Below are 22,276 nucleotides of genomic sequence, written 5' to 3'. Positions count from 1 at the left end.
AATCCTTGTTTTTTGGTCTGTTGATAAGGAGCTGCTGGCAGACATTGAAATAGAAAATGTCAGCTTTAAAGGGATTGTTCAGGATTAAAGAACATATCTGCTTTCTTCCAAAAACAGCGCCACCCCGGTTCATAGGCTGTATCATTGGAAGTCAGCTCTATTGAAGTGAATGGGGCTGAGCAGTAGTGCCACATACAATTTGTGCATAATAAAAAATGTTATCGCTCTTGGAGACAGCAAGGATATTTTCATCCTTAATGTGAAGTTTCTCCTTTTGTCATCATTATATATACACTAATATTGATACATACTACTGCATGTATCAAGTGGCCAACACTTTTGCAATTTAATAATCATAGTTTTGGCTCAATCTTTTTTTTCTTTCTTTCAGGTATAAAATTTGAATATGATTTTTTCACAGAAGAAGGGGTTTACCTTTAGCACACAGTAATGGCACCTAACATCTTGACCCTGTGTGCATATTCTCTTTTTATCTGGCTGAGCACAATAGCTGGTAAGTTATATTATCATACTGAAGCCTAGTTACTGTGATAATACTCGTTACATTTACTCCCGCACTCTTTGAGGATTAATATTTGTTGCTGACATTTGGAAAACGCCCTCTATACACTAGATCAGACCTGGGCAAAGTGCGGCCCGCAGGCCTCTGGCTGTACTAGTACCAGATCGAGAAAGCCAAAGGGCTGAGAACGTGGCCCATGAGCTGCCCCATGTCCTCTGCCTCTCGGCCACCGCCCGCATCCAGATATCACCGCTATCCACTAGCAGAATGCCAGAGGAGCGGGATATGTATTATATATATATATATATATATATATATATATATATATATATATATATATATTATATTGTATATACAGTGCTGGCCAAAAGTATTGGCACCCCTGCAATTCTGTCAGATAATACTCAGTTTCTTCCTGAAAATGATTGCAATCACAAATTCTTTGGTATTATTCTCTTCATTTAATTTGTCTTCAGTGAAAAAAACACAAAAAGAAGTGTCCTAAAGCCAAATTGGATATAATTCCACACCAAACCTGAAAAAGGGGGTGGACAAAAGTATTGGCATCCTTTGAAAAATCATGTGATGCTTCTCTAATTCGTGTAATTAACAGCACCTGTAACTTACCTGTGGCACCTAACAGGTGTTGGCAATAACTAAATCACACTTGCTGCCAGTTAACATGGATTAAAGTTGACTCAACCTCTGTCCTGTGTCCTTGTGTGTACCACATTGAGCATGGAGAAAAGAAAGAAGACCAAAGAACTGTCTGAGGATTTGAGAAACCAAATTGTGAGGAAGCATGAGCAATCTCAAGGCTACAAGTCCATCTCCAAAGACCTGAATGTTCCTGTGTCTTCCGTGCGCAGTGTCATCAAGAAGTTTGAAGCCCATGGCACTGTGGCTAACCTCCCTAGATGTGGACGGAAAAGAAAAATTGACGAGAGATTTCAACGCAAGATTGTGCGGATGGTGGATAAAGAACCTCGACTAACATCCAAACAAGTTCAAGCTGCCCTGCAGTCCGAGGGTACAACAGTGTCAAGCCGTACTATCCGTCGACGTCTGAATGAAAAGGGACTGTATGGTAGGATACCCAGGAAGACCCCACTTCTTACCCCGAGACATAAAAAAGCCAGGCTGGAGTTTGCCAAAACTTACCTGAGAAAGCCTAAAACGTTTTGGAAGAATGTTCTCTGGTCAGATGAGACAAAAGTAGAGCTTTTTGGGAAAAAGCATCAACATAGAGTGTACAGGAAAAAAAAAGAGGCATTCAAAGAAAAGAACACGGTCCCTACAGTCAAACATGGCGGAGGTTCCCTGATGTTTTGGGGTTGCTTTGCTACCTCTGGCACTGGACTGCTTGACCGTGTGCATGGCATTATGAAGTCTGAAGACTACCAACAAATTTTGCAGCATAATGTAGGGCCCAGTGTGAGAAAGCTGGGTCTCCCTCAGAGGTCATGGGTCTTCCAGCAGGACAATGACCCACAACACACTTCCAAAAGCACTATAAAATGGTTTGAGAGAAAGCACTGGAGACTTCTAAGGTGGCCAGCAATGAGTCCAGACCTGAATCCCATAGAACAACTGTGGAGAGATCTCAAAATGGCAGTTTGGAGAAGGCACCCTTCAAATATCAGGGACCTGGAGCAGTTTGCCAAAGAAGAATGGTCTACAATTCCAGCAGAGCATTGTAAGAAACTCATTGATGGTTACCGGAAGCGGTTGTTCGCAGTTATTTTGGCTAAAGGTTGTGCAACCAAGTATTAGGCTGAGGGTGCCAATACTTTTGTCTGGCCCATTTTTGGAGTTTTGTGTGAAATGATCAATGATTTGATTTTTGCTTCATTCTCTTTTGTGTTTTTTCCTTGCAAACAAATTAAATGAAGATAATAAGACCAAAGAATTTGTGATTGCAATCATTTTCAGGAAGAAACTGAGTATTATCTGACAGAATTGCAGGGGTGCCAATACTTTTGGCCAGCACTGTATGTGTGTGTGTATAGGATGTATACCTGTATATAGGGTGCTATGTGAGGGCTCATAAATGATGAATATAGGGAGACTATGTGGGGGCTCATATTGTATATAGGGAGCTGTGTGGGGCTCATACTGTTTATAGGTGCTGTGTGTGGACTTATACTCTATAAAGGGGGGCTGTGTGGGGCTCATACTGTATATAGGGGTCTGTATGTGGATTCATGCTATATATAGGGGGCTCATACTGTATATAGGGGGCTATGTGGGGGCTCATACTGTTCATAGGGGCTGTGTGTGGACTCATACTGTATATACAGGGGTGTCAGCATACTTACTTCAGCTCAATATTAAGTGATACAATTAATATAAAATAATTATAATTAATTAATATGTTAATATTAATATTGAGCAGAAATAATTTCAGTCTATTGGTTTGGCTGTCCACAACAGTCACGGTTTCTGATGTGGCCCCTCCGAAAAATTAATTGCCCACTCCTGCACCAGATGATTAGGTCAACCAAACACAAACAGTACAAACTGTGCTGTGACCAGGCTCATAAATAATACATATGCTTGCAAATTGCAAGTCGTCCCATCGGGGTCCCATTTATATGAGAGAGCGGTTTTAGAACGTCTGCCCCCTTAAAGGGATTTATAAGATTACCGAAGAAGTGATTTCCTTTCTGACATTGCAAGATAGCCTCACTAAATTCAATAGGGCTGATATGCAAGATACAACCCATAGAACAGTAAGGCTGTGTTCACATGTCCAGTAATCATCAGTTAGAACGGATCCAGCAGCAATCCGTTGACAAAAAAAAGTTATGCAGACATAACTTTTTTTGTCAGTTTAAAAAAAAACTGATTTCAGCTGGATCCGTTTTTTTAACATTGAAGTCTATGGAAAATTGATCCAGTAAATATCCATCCATTTTCCTTTCATTTGAAAAGGATCCGTTTTTTAAATTATTGTATCAGTTTCAAATGGAAGAAAACAGATGGTTATTTAACGGATCTGCTATCCTTAGACTTCAATGTTAAAAAAAACGGATCAAGTTGCAATAATTTTTTTTTAGCAGCACAAAAAAGTTGTGTCTGCACAACTTTTTTGTCAACGGATTGCTGCTGGATCCGTTCTAAAGACATGTGAACGTAGCCTTAGTAAACTGAAGATTTGGCATTGTTCTTTATCATTCCATATCAGAAGGCATAAAGTCTCACAGATTCTCTTTATCTACAGTTATCGCTGTAATTAGACAATCGGCATGGATAAATTTAATTATAAGCTTTCAAATAAAACAGAAATCTAGCTCACTAGATCAGGAAAGAAGAGACAATTTAGTAATGGAAGAGAAAAGGCATCCTATCTATATTAAATATCTTCGTAAATTCACACGCTAAAAGTTAGAAAAGCTTATTTTTGAAGTATTTAAATGAAAGCCTGTTTTTGCTTGCCACATCTAACTTATCCGAGATATCAATTGTGTTAATTATCTTATTTCCAGGGCATCTTTGTGACCAATGCAGAGAAGGAGATGTGCTCACTAATGCCGCTATATCACCTAATTTACAAAAGACGCACTTGAAGAGAGTGCCGAACGCCAGAACTATGTCTGACTGCATTATGGCTTGTTGTAACCATTCCGGCTGTGACCTCTCCTGGATGTTGGGCAGGCAGTGCTATATTGTGAACTGTCAACATAAAGAGAGTTGTGAACCCCAAAAAGAAGACCATATACAGTCTTTCCTAACTTTTGTCCTGAGGCCTTCGCAAAGATTTATTCCATTTGCACTCTACGAAAACATTCCACCCAATCGAGAATACTCATTGACAGATCAAGATGACCAAGAGGAGGATATGACCAATTTTAAAGATCTTTCTTCGCTAATTAAGAACCCAAGACTTGAAGATCTGACCGATTATGGAGATGACTATAGTAGCCCCCAATTAGATTTACTTCACCTGAATGCTAAAGAAGGGGTTAAAATAAGACCTGACTTTGACTATATAAATTGGATTTTGCCTGAACTCAATAAGAACATCACTTCTATAGAAGTTGGCAGACGTGATGATGTTCTAATAGAACCTTTCCGAGAAGAGTCATTGACCAAAGGGAATGTGAACCATTTATCCGATACACCACCAGGGAAATCAAGTTCAGCTACAACTGAGATGGCTTTGACAAGACCAATGGAAACAACTGTGACTTTTGTAGAAGAGGTAAATACTTTCATTTCTGCCATTTTTTATTGTGTAGTAGAACTGAATGTCAACTGTGTGTGATCCGAGTCTCTCGGATGAGAGAGACGTATCACAGGTGAGGAGAAGATGGAGAACAAAATTTCTCCATCTTCTCCATTGTGTGCAGTCCGATGTTTTCCATGCACCCATAGACTTGAATGGATGGGTGCGACCCAGTTTGCGCAGCAACTCGCAGCATTCGTTGATTTTTTTTCTCATGTCGCATCAGCATGAAAAAAACACGCTGCCCCATAGAGTAACATTGGTCCAAGTGCTAGCCAATAAAACATCGGATAGCACTCGTCCAAAGTATACACTCGTGTGAGAGAGCCCTTAGGGTGATATATTTTGTAGAATAAATATTTAGAGGGTACTGTGTCATTATTAGAATAGGGTATATACAGTACCTGCTTTATAGATTTAACAAGATCGTTCTTCTGGGACAAAATTCTAGATGTGTATATAGGTGCTTAAATCTTCTATAGTACACTTTTATAACACTTTGGCCCCGATTCATCAAGACTGGTGATCTTTACCCTGGTCTAGATGAAGGGGCGAGGTTGAATGTGAAGCTCCCGATTCATCAAGAGGCACACCACCTAATTAGTGTTGAGCGAGTATGTTCTATTAACCCTTTCGCCAAGTATGCTCGGGCCAAGCTCCGAGTATTTATAGCTGCTCGGTGGTATGGTTGAATCGCTCCCGTGTACATGATTTGCAACTTTTTGACAGTTTTATTACATGTGAGGAATGTCTATTTCTTACACATTCCTCACATGTAATAAAACTGTCAAACAGTTGCAAATCATGCACACGGGAGCGATTCAACCATATCACCGAGCAGCTGTAAATACTCGGAGCTCGGCCCGAGCATACTCGGACAGAACATACTCGCTCAACACTACACCTAATGAATCAGGAGCGGCTGACGAGAGGCATGCGGCTTAGTGTGCACCTCGCCACAAATCTTACTCCAGTCACTGCTGGAGTACGATTTGTGGCATAGCGAACTCTGGTGCTCATAATGAATTTGACAAGCTGCAGTCTCCATGCCCTCAACCCGCACCAGCTCTGCTTATTTTGCCTGAGCTGGGTGAAAATGGTGTGAAAACACCATAAATTGCAAAATTTTAGCTCAGCTTCATGTTGCGCCAATACGTTGCTATTTTTCAAAGCTTTTTATGCCAGAATTCTGTCATAAAAGCTTTGATGAATCTGGCTGTATAGTTTTTCCTATAAAAATGATTTACAGTGGGTACAGAAAGTATTCAGACCCCTTTAAATATTTCACTCTTTGTTTCTTTGCAGCCATTTGGTAAATTCTAAAAAGTTCATTTTTTTTCTCATTAATGTACACTCTGCACCCCATCTTGACTGAAAAAAAACAGAAATGTAGAAATTTTTGAAAATTTATTAAAAAAGAAAAACTGAAATATCACATGGTCATTAGTATTCAGACCCTTTGCTCAGTATTGAATAGAAGCACCCTTTGAGCTAGTACAGCCATGAGTCTTCTTGGGAATGATGCAACTAGTTTTTCACACCTAGATTTGGGGATCCTTTCTCATTCTTCCTTGCAGATCCTCTCCAGTTCCGTCAGGTTGGATGGTTAACGTTGGTGGACAGCCATTTTCAGGTCTCTCCAATGATGCTCAATTGGGTTTAGGTCAGGGCTCGGGCTGGGCCAGTCAAGAATGGTCACAGAGTTGTTCTGAAGCCACTCCTTTGTTATTTTAGCTGTGTGCTTAAGGTCATTGTTGGAAGGTGAACCTTCGGCCAAGTCTGAGGTCCAGAGCACTCTGGAAGAGGTTTTCATCCAGGATATCTCTGTATTTGGCTGCATTCATGTTTCCTTAAATTGCAACCAGTTGTCCTGTCCCTGCAGCTGAAAAACACCCCATAGCATGATGCTGCCACCACCATGTTTCACTGTTGGGATTGTATTGGGCAGGTGATGAGCAGTGCCTCGTTTTCTCCACACTTACCGCTTAGAGTTATTACCAAAAAGTTCTATCTTTGTCTCATCAGACCAGAGAATCTTATTTCTCATAGTCTATGAATCCTTCATGTGTTTTTGAGCAAACTCTATGCGGGCTTTCATATGTCTTGCACTGAGGAGAGGCTTCCGTCGGGCCACTATGCCATAAAGGCCCGACTGGTGGAGGACTGCAGTGATAGTTGACTTTGTGGAACTTTCTCCCATCTCCCTACTTCATCTCTGGAGCTCAGTGATCTTGGGGTTCTTCTTTACCTCTCTCACCAAGGCTCTTCTCCCACGATTGCTCAGTTTGGCTGGATGGCCAGATCTAGAAGACTTCTGGTGGTCCCAAACTTCTTCCATTTAAGGATTAAGGAGGCCACTGTGCTCTTAGGAACCTTGAGTAATGCAGAAATTCTTTTGTAACCTTGGCCAGATCTGTGCCTTGCCACAATTCTGTCTCTGAGCTCCTTGGGCAGTTCCTTTGAGCTCATGATTCTCATTTGGTCTGACAAGCACTGTGAGCTGTGAGGTCTTATATAGACAGGTGTGTGCCTTTCCAAATCAAGTCCTATCAGTTTAATTAAACACAGCTGGACTCCAGTGAAGGAGTAGAACCATCTCAAGGAGGATCACAAGTAAATGGACAGCATTTGACTTAAATATGAATGTCTTAGCAAAGGGTCTGAATACTTATGACCATGTGATATTTTAGTTTTTCTTTTTTAATAAATTTACAAAAAATTTCTACATGTCTATTTTTTTTTTCAGTCAAGATGGGGTGCAGAGTGTACTTTAATGAGAAAAAAAAATGAACTTTTTAGAATTTACCAAATGGCTGCAATGAAACAAAGAGTGAAAAATTTAAAGGGGTCTGAATACTTTCCTTACGCACTGTATAGTATCACTATAATAATATAAAACAAAATCAATTTGTTTACTAAGACTTTATGTTAACATGTATGCAGCTACCAACCCTTGTATCTAATTCCACTTTGGAGAAACTCATCTCATCTGATGTTCTTGTAAAAGGCGAAAAGTTCCCAACTCTCCAGACTGTTCTAGATCCTCAGGAGAACACGGAGCACATGAATAGCACTGTGCCAACCAGTCCCTTTATCATAAATGATGTGGTGCCCACCTCTATGTCAACCAATCCAGGTAAATCAAAGTTTCTTTGTGACGTACAGTGTCTCCAAACCTGAGGCACAGATCCAAATAAAACAATAAAGACGTTAAAATTATCAGATGATCTTCTTGTGAAGCCCTCATTGAACAGGCTGGTCAAGAATGAAATCAGAAATCAGTTTCAATAGCTTTATCACATCAAGATACAAAATACAGACTTTTCCATACAATCACCCTAAGGCTATGTTCACACATTGCATTTTTGCAGTGTTTTTATGCAACAAAGAAGCTGATTTTTACAGCATCAGCAAAAGAAAGCAATGAGAAAGTCCAAAAACGCAACAGACAGGGTTTGCTACGTTTTTCATCATTTTTTGCTGCGTTTTTGGTGAATTAAACTAACTTTATTAAATGTGTACTGTAGACAAATCATGCATGTATTTTTCACCAAAAGATAAAAAAGGTTTTGGTACCGTGTTAGCCACTTGAGAAAAGATTGATTGTTGTCAGTGGGAGAAGCAAAATAATAATCTTGTAGTTATGATACCTGTAAATGACTAACAAACATAAAATAAGTGATGTTACAAAGCAAGCTGTCAAGACTTCTGTGGTCTCTTCATCAGGCATGGTATAACAATGCCTGATGAAGAGACCTAAGCAGTCTCAATAGCTTGCTTTGTAACATCACTTATTTTATTTTTTAGCCATTAAAAGGAATCATAACTGCAAGATTTTGTTTCTCCCATTGAGAACAATCAATCTTCACCAAAAAAACGCTGCTAAAAAACGAGGCAAAAAACACAGCAAAACGCAGCGGTTTTACTGCCAAGATAGCAGGTTTTGGCTGCAGATCAAAATGCTGCAAAATCACTGCGTGTGAACATAGCCTAAAGTCCCCCCCATACAAAACAAATAGCTGTCATCTGAACGATAGTTTGGCTGATTGTTCGGATGACAGCTATCTCTCCTGACTCCTCAGCCAAAAGCTCCTGTGTCCTCTATGACAGAGCTGCTGTCAGACTCCTCTGGCAGTCGCTTATCTCACCAAGAACAAAAGGATCAGCAGTGCAAAATCAGACATGCTGCATCCTTCTCCCCCCTGACATCAGCTGCTGGGGGGGAGTTGGGAGGCCTCCTTACACAATAAACTGTCAGCTGATCTGGCTGATATTGGCGGGTTCGGATGTCGTTACTAATGTGTATGGGGGTCTTTAGACCTGATGCATTTAGCAGAGAGACAGTATTGTGGAACATGGACAGCTCCTTATTACAGTCAGACAGGGCTCTGCACGCCTCCATGTAGGGCTCTGCACGCCTCCATGTAGGGCTCTGTACGCCTCCATGTAGGGGTCTGCACGCCTCCATGTAGGGCTCTGCACGCCTCCATGTAGGGCTCTGCACGCCTCCATGTAGGGCTCTGCACACCTCCATGTAGGGCTCTGCACGCCTCCATGTAGGGCTCTGCACGCCTCCATGTAGGGCTCTGTACGCCTCCATGTAGGGCTCTGTACGCCTCCATGTAGGGCTCTGCACGCCTCCATGTAGGGCTCTGCACGCCTCCATGTAGGGCTCTGCACGCCTCCATGTAGGGCTCTGCACGCCTCCATGTAGGGCTCTGCACGCCTCCATGTAGGGCTCTGCACACCTCCATGTAGGGCTCTGCACACCTCCATGTAGGGCTCTGCACGCCTCCATGTAGGGCTCTGCACGCCTCCATGTAGGGCTCTGCACACCTCCATGTAGGGCTCTGCACACCTCCATGTAGGGCTCTGCACACCTCCATGTAGGGCTCTGGACACCTCCATGTAGGGCTCTGTACTTCTCCATGTAGGGCTCTGCACGCCTCCATGTAGGGCTCTGCACGCCTCCGTGTAGGGCTCTGCACGCCTCCATGTAGGGCTCTGTACGCCTCCATGTAGGGCTCTGCTTACCTCCATGTAGGGCTCTGCACGCCTCCATATAGGGCTCTGCACACCTCCATGTAGGGCTCTGCACGCCTCCATGTAGTGCTCTGCACGCCTCCATGTAGTGCTCTGCACGCCTCCATATAGGGCTCTGCACGCCTCCATGTAGGGCTCTGCACGCCTCCATGTAGGGCTCTGCACGCCTCCATGTAGGGCTCTGCACGCCTCCATGTAGGGCTCTGCACGTCTCCATGTAGGGCTCTGCACGCCCCCATGTAGGGCTCTGCACGCCTCCATGTAGGGCTCTGCACGCCCCCATGAAGGGCTCTGCACGCCCCCATGTAGGGCTCTGCACGCCCCCATGTAGGGCTCTGCACGCCTCCATGTAGGGCTCTGCACGCCCCCATGAAGGGCTCTGCACGCCCCCATGTAGGGCTCTGCACGCCTCCATGTAGGGCTCTGCACGCCTCCATGTAGGGCTCTGCACGTCTCCATGTAGGGCTCTGCACGCCTCCATGTAGGGCTCTGCACGCCTCCATGTAGGGCTCTGCACGCCTCCATGTAGGGCTCTGCACTCCTCCATGTAGGGCTCTGTACTCCTCCATGTAGGGCTCTGCACGCCTCCATGTAGGGCCCTGCACGCCTCCATGTAGGGCTCTATACGCCTCCATGTAGGGCCCTGCACGCCTCCATGTAGGGCTCTGCAGCACGCCTCCATGTAGGGCTCTGTACTCGTCCATGTAGGGCTCTGTACTCCTCCATATAGGGCTCTGCACGCCTCCATGTAGGGCTCAGTACGCCTCCATGTAGGGCTCTGCACGCCTCCATGTAGGGCTCTGCACGCCTCCATGTAGGGCTCTGCACGCCTCCATGTAGGGCTCTGCACACCTCCATGTAGGGCTCTGCACACCTCCATGTAGGGCTCTGCACACCTCCATGTAGGGCTCTGCACACCTCCATGTAGGGCTCTGGACACCTCCATGTAGGGCTCTGTACTTCTCCATGTAGGGCTCTGCTCGCCTCCATGTAGGGCTCTGCACGCCTCCGTGTAGGGCTCTGCACGCCTCCATGTAGGGCTCTGTACGCCTCCATGTAGGGCTCTGCTTACCTCCATGTAGGGCTCTGCACGCCTCCATATAGGGCTCTGCACACCTCCATGTAGGGCTCTGCACGCCTCCATGTAGGGCTCTGCACGCCTCCATGTAGTGCTCTGCACGCCTCCATGTAGTGCTCTGCACGCCTCCATATAGGGCTCTGCACGCCTCCATGTAGGGCTCTGCACTCCTCCATGTAGTGCTCTGCACGCCTCCATATAGGGCTCTGCACGCCTCCATGTAGGGCTCTGCACGCCTCCATGTAGGGCTCTGCACGCCTCCATATAGGGCTCTGCACGCCTCCATGTAGGGCTCTGCACGCCTCCATGTAGGGCTCTGCACGCCTCCATGTAGGGCTCTGCACGTCTCCATGTAGGGCTCTGCACGCCCCCATGTAGGGCTCTGCACGCCTCCATGTAGGGCTCTGCACGCCTCCATGTAGGGCTCTGCACGCCTCCATGTAGGGCTCTGCACGCCCCCATGTAGGGCTCTGCACGCCCCCATGTAGGGCTCTGCACGCCTCCATGTAGGGCTCTGCACGCCTCCATGTAGGGCTCTGCACGCCTCCATGTAGGGTTCTGCACGCCTCCATGTAGGGCTCTTCACTCCTCCATGTAGGGCTCTGTACTCCTCCATGTAGGGCTCTGCACGCCTCCATGTAGGGCCCTGCACGCCTCCATGTAGGGCTCTATACGCCTCCATGTAGGGCCCTGCACGCCTCCATGTAGGGCTCTGCAGCACGCCTCCATGTAGGGCTCTGTACTCGTCCATGTAGGGCTCTGTACTCCTCCATATAGGGCTCTGCACGCCTCCATGTAGGGCTCTGCACGCCTCCATATAGGGCTCTGCACGCCTCCATGTAGGGCTCTGCACGCCTCCATGTAGGGCTCTGCACGCCTCCATGTAGTGCTCTGTACGCCTCCATATAGGGCTCTGCACGCCTCCATGTAGGGCTCTGCACGCCTCCATGTAGGACTCTGCACGCCTCCATGTAGGGCTCTGCACTCCTCCATGTAGGGCTCTGTACTCCTCCATGTAGGGCTCTGCACGCCTCCATGTAGGGCCCTGCACGCCTCCATGTAGGGCTCTGTACGCCTCCATGTAGGGCTCTGCAGCACGCCTCCATGTAGGGCTCTGCAGCACGCCTCCATGTAGGCTCTGTACTCCTCCATGTAGGGCTCTGCACGCCTCCATGTAGGGCTCTGCACGCCTCCATGTAGGGCTCTGTACTCCTCCATGTAGGGCTCTGCACGCCTCCATGTAGGGCTCTGCACGCCTCCATGTAGGGCTCAGTACGCCTCCATGTAGGGCTCTGCACGCCTCCATGTAGGGCGATGCTCGCCTCCATGTAGGGCTCTGTACTCCTCCATGTAGGGCTCTGCACGCCTCCATGTAGGGCTCTGCACGCCTCCATGTAGGGCTCTGCACGCCTCCATGTAGGGCTCTGCACGCCTCCATGTAGGGCTCTGTACTCCTCCATGTAGGGCTCTGCACGCCTCCATGTAGGGCTCTGCACGCCTCCATGTAGGGCTCTGCACGCCTCCATGTAGGGCTCTGCACGCCTCCATGTAGGGCTCTGCACGCCTCCATGTAGGGCTCTGTACTCCTCCATGTAGGGCTCTGTACTCCTCCATGTAGGGCTCTGCACGCCTCCATGTAGGGCTCTGTACTCCTCCATGTAGGGCTCTGCACACCTCCATGTTTTCAAAAACATTTGCTGAATTTTGTACTTTTAAATAATGGTTGTAATTTATTATACGTGGTATTTTTCTTGCAGTAACCGAGCTCACAGTGACCACTGCAGGCAACATTGAGGTGACTTTGCCGACTCATGAAGTTCAGCTTAATGTCTTTGTGAGCCCTGAGGCCGCAGCAGGTGACTCCTGTCATTTATAATCATGCTCGGTACAATATGGACAAATGATAACAGTGCACACCAATGTATTATACATATGTCTGCTTTGTGCGGCCTGACAGCAGGAGAATTAATATTATACATATGTTTTAAAGGGAATCTGCCACCAGGTTTTTGCTACCCCGTCTGAGAGCAACATGATGTAGGGGCTGAGTTCCTGATGCCAGCAATGTATCACTTACTGAACTTTTTGCTGTCATTTTGATAAAAATCACTGTTTTATCTGCTGCAAATCTAGTAGTTATCTTAAAGGGGTTGTCCGATTTTAAGCTACAAGTCTCCAGTCACTCTTTTTGCGCGCTGAGAGGATTCCCTGGCACCAGGAGCGGGCGGTCTTGTGACCACAAGTATGTGATATGCAGACTAGATGGGTGTGGCCTCGCTTATTGCAAGTGTGCTGAGCAAGGCCAGAAACAGTCTAGTCGGAATGTGGCCGGGAGTATGCATATCGCATACATGCGGTTACATGACCGCCATTTCCAGCACCAGCAAATCCTCACAGCGCGCAGTGCACACAATGTGAGGATTCACAAGTCTGGAGTCATGTAGAGTGACTGCAGACTTGTAGTTTAAGACTCGACAACCCTTTTAATACCGAGCTCTGCATAACCCTGCCCACACCTCTGATTGGCAGCTTCCTGCCTATGCAGTGTACACAGAAAGCTGCCAATACTGATTGAGGGCAGGGTAATAGATATCTTATCAATATGGAGCAGCGGGTTTACTAATCCTGCAGTGATAATCTCCTGCTGATAAAACAGTGATTTTATAAAAAATACACTAATAAGCCCAGTAAGTGACATATCGCTGGAATAAGGGTCTCTATCTCTACATTATGCTGCTCTCAGATTAAGTGGAAAAGCCTGGTGACAGATTCCCTTTAAAGAAGCACTCCTCCTCCCCCCATCAAAATTGTTATCCTCTTAATATATTGCAATTATCATATTATATAGCACTGTGTACTTACAGTTGCTCATTTTGCCCTTCTACCCAGTAAATTCTTCTATTTTCCATTAGGTCTATGACATCAGGTGATTAAAAACTAACTGAATTCTTCTAAGCTCTATGTAGAAACAGTAGGTCAATTTTCCCTGCATGACTCATGAGTCACTGCAAAAGTCCCTGGCAGGGGAAGGAGGGAGCAGCTGGGTCAGGATTTGAAGAGGGGAATAGTAAAAGCAGGGACAAGAGACTTCCTGTTTCTACATAGAGCAGAGAAAAGAGAAGAATTTACTGGGTAGAAAGGCAAAATGAGCAATTGTAAGTACACAGTGCTATATAATATGATGACTGCAATATATTAAGAGGATAACAACTTTGATGGGAGGAGGAGGAGTGCTTCTATAAGCACAAGTTTGCATGTTATAATTATCATCATCGTATAATATAAATAGTTGTGAAGATAATGTTCTGACCACTGTATGTTAAGCAAGCTATTGATAGCGATCTATGTTCCCTTTAACCCCTTCCCAATTGGGCTATTTTCCATTTTCGTGTTTTCGATTTTTTATTACCCTTCTTCCAAGAGCCAAAACTTTTTAATTTTTACATCAAAATAGCCATATGAGAGCTTTATTTTTGTGGGACGCTTTGTAGTTTTCAATGACACCATCTAATTTACCATGGAAAACCGGGAAGAAAAAATCTAACTACAGTGAAATTGCGCAAAAAGAATGCAATTCTGCAACTGTAATTTGGGTTTTGTTTTCATGGCATACATTGTGCATAAAAATGAAGTGCCAATATGATTCTCCAGGTCAGTACGAGTATGATTTTTTACCTGCAGATTTTTAGCGTGGAAAAGGAAAATCCACACATAAAGCTCAGCGTACCTGCAAGAGAAATTGACATGTTGCGGATTTCAAAAACCCACCGCAGGCGAGTTTACGCAGCATTTAAAAACAATGCACAGTGGGCATGAGATTTCTATAAATCCCATCCATTTAAGACGCTGCGTCAAAAACTAACCCCAAAATGAACCTAAAGAAGTAATGAAGTCAATTCCCACTAGGCTAAAAAGACTAGATATTATAAGGGAAAATGGAGCCATATCTCAGGAACGGAAAAACATAGTAACAAAAGAAAACAACACCAGGTTCAGGAGAACAGCGGCTTTATGGCAAGTGACAAAAACAATGGGAAAGGGAATCTGCAGAATGAGTATGACATGGGTCAATCTGTAGTTTCTTGGCAGAAATGTAAGATTATACTATATATTGTACACATAAACTTAACTGTTGTAGTGCAGTATATATTTATTGTATTAACTTTAGTGGTGAGAAGTGTATACCTATAGACAGCAGAGAATAGATGTTATAATGGTTATATTATAAGTTAATAACAGACATTATTAAAAAACATCTGCATATTCTAATCTTCCTAATGCCAGTATTACCACATTCAATCCTGTTCTATATATCATTTACAGACATGCCTTATACCTATGAATGGGAACTGTTATCACAACCCACAGAATTTCAGGGTGAGCTGAAAATGACAGATACAAGGTCGCCTACCCTGTCAAAAGTAAGTGAGCTTCCATTTTCTTTGTATAATTCTACACTAATGGAATTCCATAAATCCTCATAGGGGAATTAAAGATCTGCATCAGTTTTGTGGCATTAAAGGGAATCTGTCACTCTATTCATGCTGCCCAAACCGCAGGCAGCATGAATCTGAGTCTGTCTGCACGATTACCGCCCCTGGCCTGCTTCTCCCTGTAGTGCACCAGATGATTGATAGGTTTTTCCCTATATACATACACGGGTGAGATCTGTCATCACCTACTATGGAAAAAATCAGTCTAGGGGCCATATTGGACTAGTTTCTTCTCTGGCTATGGTCCCCATCCTGATCTTTAAAGTATATTTGCTCTGAAATGATGGATCGTTTCAGAGAATAATATTTGTGCAATGAGGCTCTGATTCACTCTCCCCGTGGATTGGGCGGCATGAATCAGATCACAAATTCCCTTTAAAATTACACAAAATATGGCACACACTACGTCCGCAAAACTTTGAGACTTTTCTTGCCTTTAGTCACATTTCAAAAAAGGTGAGAAAAGTTAAGCGTGGTCTCTGTTTGTCCTGCAGATTAACTATGGCCAGGATTCATCAAAATGATTTCTGTCAGAAATCTGGCATGAAATGCTTTGAAAAGTTTGAAAATTTTTCCTCAAAAAACTTGCAACTTTTGAGTTTTCACCCCTGTTTTGTCCAGCTTCGTCAAAATGTGCGGAGCTGGGGTGATACTGGGGAGAGACAAAGCGTAGCTGTGGTGACGACGAGCAATGACGTACACCACAAATCTTAATCCAGCTCATGGCTGCAGTAAGATTTGTGGCGAGGCGCACAGAGGTGCCGGCCACTTGTAAGGCATGCTCCTCCTCATGAATCAGGTGCTCTCACTCCAGCACGCCCCCTCATCAGGGCCAGCACCGCTCTGAATGAATGGGGCCATCGATTTTGATTTCTGTCGTAAGAACGGCCAATAAAGTATAAAGACAGCCTTAGTAAATATCATTCATATCTTCAAAACTTTTTTTCATTTTTTTCTGTGTTAGCTTACAGAAGGCAAGTATAAACTGAGTGTCTCTGTTTCAAGAGAGAATATGGCTGGAGAAGGATTTGTTAACATTACTGTCAAGCCAGGTAAAAAAGAACCTTTATTATTCATAAAGGAAATCATTTTGCATCAGCATTAGAGTAATGTAGTCATCTTCTCAGTTCTCCATGTACAAAACCATAAGTGGTATCATGTGGTCACTATTGTGCTTCTACAGTTACTCAATCTGCCACATTGCACAGTATGTTCAGCATGCAATCTGCACAAGACGGACTAACTGCACAGAGGATATTTCATGTAAATAATATTTGTATTCAATGATTCTTGGACCCATAGTAATGAGCATAATAGCGACGAAAAATAAAGTTACAAAAAAAATCTTGATGTAATAAAGGTTTTCTTGAGTTTTGTATCACCTCATATGCAAACCTGCATTACTATTGTTATAGTCTACAGATACATAGTAGATAGATACATGCAGATACAGATAGATACAGATTCATCAATATTGTGCAATTCTTAAACAATGTAAACTTAGAATGACAGTCTAAAAATGCACCACATTTATCATCGTAGTCCATGCTGTTTGATTATTTTGGTGAATTTTTAAACTAGTTTATTGATCATTAAAGGGGTTGTCCAGTCTTAAGCTACAAGTCTGTAGTGACTGTATGTGACTGTAGACTTGTGAATCCTCCCATTGCGTGCATTGCGCGTTGTAAAGATTCTTATCCGACCTCCCTCAATACACTTGCATTTAGCGAGGCCGCGCTAATCACATGCTTGTAGTCACCCGCTGCTCCCAGTGCCACCCCTGGATAATCCTCACAGCGTGCAGTGCGTGCAATGTGATGATTCACAAGTCTGCAGTCATGTATAGTGACTCCTGACTTGTAGCTTAAGTCTTGACAACCCATTTAGTTGTTGTTACCCAGCATACCCAGAAACTAATAGAAAAGCACACCTTGAGTATCAGGGAAATATTAATGTCAGGAAAATGTTTGTCCATATTTGCCTGACATAGATGTTCACCCCCCTCCCTTATTCCTCTTCTGCTCAGCACAAAAGCCTCAATTAGCACAGTTGTGAGGGAGGCCTTACACAAACATATGCCAGCCATGAAGTGTACAAGCTAACTAAAATGCAAATGTATTTCCTCTTAACACAGACCTCAGATAGATTGACATCTTCTCCCAGGCCAGAGTTTGGAGGAAAGAGGAAATGGTTCGTTAAGTTCAAAGGCACTCACAAACAATTCCCGGCCACCAGACATAGCCAGGTTGACTCCGAAGTGAAATATGAAATATTGTGAGTTCCATACGTCCGACCGTAACAGGACCCATATTTTTAGTGACCGAACCAGCCCAGGAATGCATCCATAGTTTTCCTGGGCTGTAAACAAAATCAGGGAGCTGTAGCGCAAAAACACAAGAATAGCTGCAACTATGCGATGTGTGGTCTCTACATGAAGGTAAAATCATAATAGAAAATATGATATCACTTTTGGGCTTCTGGTATCAACGTGTGATGAGTTATCCCAAAAAACAGGTTTTTAATACAAATCTGAAGGGTGGAGCCCATCCCCTGTGATGTCATCTCAGGGGGGTGGGTCTCTCCCTTCAGCATAAAATAGTTTGTTGAGGCTGAAGCCGTGTTCTTTGCCCGGGAGTATATGTCTATTATAGCGGAGGACCCTGTTCGATAACAGTAAACGGAGCGTCTCCCCTCCACCTATATTGAATCGTCTCAGCGATCGTATAGTGTAAGTTATCTTCTTTTATCCTGTTTATTTTATGTAACTGCCTATGTATTTTAATGTCTCCTTTGTAACATCCTTATATATATTTTTCTAGAACACTACCTCCCTTTTGTATTAAATATAAGATTTAATAGTTCTGTTTCTTTTGTTCTGTAATTGTTCCCTTCCCCGAAGCCATACCCGCTACCAAAATGCAGGCGTCCGGCCAGGCCTGTATTATATTTCAAACTCAGTCGGTGGTGGCAGAGAATAATAATAATTGGGCTATCGTGAAGCTGACAGTGACCGTACAGAGGATTTTAAACACAGATTCCAGGCTGTGGAACCCAGAGGTGTGACTCCATACGTTCACTGGTCGCTTACCGATACCTACGCAGCGAGTAGTCTGGATCGCGTGCTCGCGATTCTGGACAACATACTGACAGCGTGACGGCACGGTGAGATATCGCGTGATCTCCCCTGTCTGTGTCGTCCCTCTGTGTGTGTTGGAATCCCTGACATTGAATATGAAAAATAATTAAAATCCATCATGAAGGGACATCAGGGTGAATGAAAAAGTAACAGGGGGGACAAGGTTAAAAATACATATCAATCAGGCAATACATTTCAAACCTCTAAGGATTCTTAATAGAAGCCACCAGACCCACAAGTTCAGATACACATGGAGACCTTAGGTAAGCTGATATGTTGATCACATTTTCTCATATTGCATTTTTAGACTGTTTACTTTAAGCTTACAGCACCTATTAGTTGGCTACGTTGTGCCAGAAATTTGAGCCAAAATTTTGGAACATTTTCGGTGCTTGGGGTTGGATATTAGCACACATCCTTTCTAACTAAGGCACGTCTCTTTTCAGCAAAACCACGTCACCTTGTCATACAAGGTGCAGAAAGTATCCGACACATGGTGTAAGAGCTTGAGCCTCCAGACCCACCGCACACCAAATGCTCTAAAAGGCTGGGAATGTATCCTCTCTACAGGTGTTTAATCACCCTAACACTAAACATGGCTGATTAACCCCTCTCTACACTTCATGTGCTGGAACATTTTTCCTATGTTTAATTACTGAAGCTAATAATCTCAGTGCTACATATCTGCCCTCCAGTACTTTGCCAGTGACTTTGTCACAACATATATATCATCCCATGCCTGCAGTAAATATGATAAAACATGAAAGTAAATAAGTGTTAAACCTTGCCAGAACCAAATTATTCCTTGTACTATATACTGAAAAATACATCCATATTCACACATTCAGTGTAATTTTATTTAAAATATAAACAATATGAAACAATACATAATAATTAAGTTTAATAAAATATTTTCTCTTATTTCTGAAGCTGCCAGAATCAATCTTCTTCCAACTGCAGTTGTATCTCCGAGAACACAGGAAGTATGGCTACCCACTACATCTGCCTTCATTGATGCAAGTCGTAAGTGCTCTGGTTATTCTCTTATACAGGAGATAAGTAGACTTATTTAGTCTCAGACTAAATACCTTGAAGCATCAATGTAATTTTTTGCTAATTTAAATCTTCATTTATGATAATCTGATGTTTTCATTAATGGCTCTGGTGTTTGTGGTTCACTAAGGACCCCAGTTTATACACACATTGTATAAACTTTGTAGAAAGTTTTATAAAATCGTGTCTTCTCTTCTGATTTCAAAACAGAAAGCACAGACGATGATAAAATAGTAGCATATCATTGGGAACAGACTGAGGGGTCATTACAAGAAATGAAGACTGGAGGGGATAATCCAGTTTTACATTTGTCCAACCTGGTTCCTGGAAACTATACATTTAGGTAAGGCCTAAGTCTTGTATATTAGTTAGTCTTGGCTTATCATGAATTATGCACTACCATAAAATTCTAGCTGTGAAAGTGATGCTGTATAAGAAATCTTTGGCAGTGGTGTTTTGGATACTGTTCTACACTATCATTTATCATTGGTTCTTGGTTGGTTAACCTTTACTGGTGAGTACTGATAAGTAAGATACAACACTCTGAGTGGACAGATGGATAAATCTACCAATAAAGTATATACCAAGCTGTATGTTTATACAACATATAGTTGCTTTATATTTATTTTATATTTTGATAAAGCAGACTTTTAAGAACACAACAACATACCAAATATGTATTTTTTAAATTATTACTTCATTTTTTATGGGGGAAAAGGGGGTTGATTCAAACTATTATTTATTTTTTCCTTTTTTTTTTAACTTTTTTTTATTGTATTTGTTAGTCCCCTCAGGGGACTTGAACCTGCGATCATCTGATTGATTGTGCTATATATAGCAGTGCCATAGTATTGCGTTACAAAGCAAAAATCATGGTCTCCTATTGACGCCAACCACAGGATGACTTTCACAGGAGTACTGTCATGACAGGCACGGGGGTCTTCAGTAGATCCTTGGCTGTCACCGCAAACCATTTAGGCATATCGCGAGCTCGTCATGGGAGCGCCGATGAACTGTTAGAACGGTGACCCCCTGCCGATGCGCTGTAAATACTGCTGTCACAGATTGACATGGACAAAAACTGGACACTTTTGACATGGAAATAGGTCTTCTTTGAAGAGACCGGCTCTGTTATTACAAACATATATGTTTAAGACAGTTGAAAGAGCAGCTGAGAGTGAGGTGACTAGTCCATGAGGTATGTTCTTCTTAGCTTCTCCCCTCCCGCTCAGCCAGACTGATGTATAGGGACCTGTCAGACTAGCTAAGCGGCCGGGATAACCCGGCGGATACATAACTCATGGACTAGTCACCTCGTCTGCGGTCATGCTTTCAACTACGTTTTTCTTTGAAACAGTAGTGTTTCAGAGTAAAATAAAGATGTTTCTGATTCATGCTGCCCTTGGTTCGAATCATATGACAGGATCCCTATAATTATGGCCTATAGCAGTCATACTTACATGCTGCTCACACTGTTAGCTGCTCTGCTTCATAATGGCAGAGATATAATCAGAGACTGTAGCGAAAAAGGTTTCTCCGTTAAGGCATTACTAGGACCTCCACCAACTGAGAGAATGAAGGCGCTGAGGTCCATCAGTTTATTCCCTGGACGGTGAATGTGTTTGTGTTGTAGTTCATCCAAAGCAATAAAGGACTGGGCCTACGGTGGCATGGAACAGAATTTTTCCGCTAGTTTATTCACAAGTGTGTATGTATTCTTGCTCATCCTTTGGCAGCACGCAAAAGGGTTAAGATGCTTCCTCTGCCCGGACAGAAGATACATGTTAATTGGTAATAAACAATTAGTTAATTAGAGACACTCTAAAATAAATATCCTACCATAACCACAGGGAGGCTTATTTCTTTCTCTTCTTTGTTGGATAGAGTCTCAATCTAGAACCTTTTATAAACGGAATATTCTTATGTCCCATATTATAATCTGCCTTCTTGATGGACTTTGTACCAGGGTGTGACTCGGCCTAGCGGGAACGTGCATCCAGACTAGATTTGTGCTGCATTATAGACAATTCTTTTCCTTATTTGTGTTCATGCACAGCCAGTGATCGGGAGCCGTGCGGGGAAAATCAGTGAGGGAGCAGCCATGGTAAACCTGCATTACTGGGGTCCTGGCACGCAGCTCTCCATAATCAATAAGTAATGGTATAGTCTAGTGATATCAAGGACAAAACCACCCAATCTCGCTCTGTACAGAAAGTCTGAGGTAGTGTACAATTTACCTCATGCCATAACATAGGCTTAGGTGAATGCTGCATTTTCCTGCCCCCCTTTCCCATTTTTAACTATAACGTTAAAAAGAACCTGTCATGTCCCAAAACGCTAGTAACCTGCAGAAGTAGAATTAATCTGCAGGTTAACAGTGTTACAATCCTTTCCAGCTGCCTTACTAAAAGGGCGGCTACCTGGAGAAAATGAACTTTATTCCTTTTCGTAGCTGCCAGCTTTGAGTAATCGAGGCGTACCTGAATGCCTACAGTCATAGGGGCAAATTGATTGACAGCTGGCTCTCAAAAGATGCGCTGCAGAGTGAGTTGTCAATTAAAGTCCTAGGGTGGGCTTATAGCTTCCTGTGTACTGTAGCCACTCTGAGCACTGCTGTATGACCAAAAGCCAGTGGCTCCCGGGACGAATAAAATTCATTTTCTCCCAGTAGCCGCACTTTCAGTAAGATGGTCGGGCAGCATTGTAACACTGTCCATCTGCA

General features: G+C 43.6%; 1 protein-coding gene across 2 annotated transcripts in view; it reads left to right on the top strand.

The window, feature by feature from the left end:
- Positions 1-22,276, top strand: part of KIAA0319 (KIAA0319 ortholog) — a 49,590-nt gene that overhangs the window by 2,272 nt on the left and 25,042 nt on the right. For both annotated transcript variants that reach the window (XM_073678857.1, XM_073678858.1), the window contains exons 2-9: positions 392-514; positions 4,012-4,727; positions 7,695-7,887; positions 12,630-12,728; positions 15,196-15,293; positions 16,330-16,417; positions 19,432-19,524; positions 19,765-19,897. In XM_073678857.1, the coding sequence (XP_073534958.1) occupies positions 451-514; positions 4,012-4,727; positions 7,695-7,887; positions 12,630-12,728; positions 15,196-15,293; positions 16,330-16,417; positions 19,432-19,524; positions 19,765-19,897 (1,484 nt within the window). In that variant the 5' untranslated portion in view covers positions 392-450. The remainder of the gene's footprint in view (positions 1-391; positions 515-4,011; positions 4,728-7,694; positions 7,888-12,629; positions 12,729-15,195; positions 15,294-16,329; positions 16,418-19,431; positions 19,525-19,764; positions 19,898-22,276) is intronic.

Source organism: Phyllobates terribilis, unplaced genomic scaffold (genome assembly GCF_046119375.1).
Source record: "Phyllobates terribilis strain yellow unplaced genomic scaffold, ASM4611937v1 Scaffold_4__5_contigs__length_816908805, whole genome shotgun sequence".
Classification (NCBI taxonomy): domain Eukaryota; kingdom Metazoa; phylum Chordata; class Amphibia; order Anura; family Dendrobatidae; genus Phyllobates; species Phyllobates terribilis.
The sequence above is the reverse complement of the archived record's forward strand: the minus strand, read 5'-3'. Positions and strand labels throughout refer to the sequence as shown.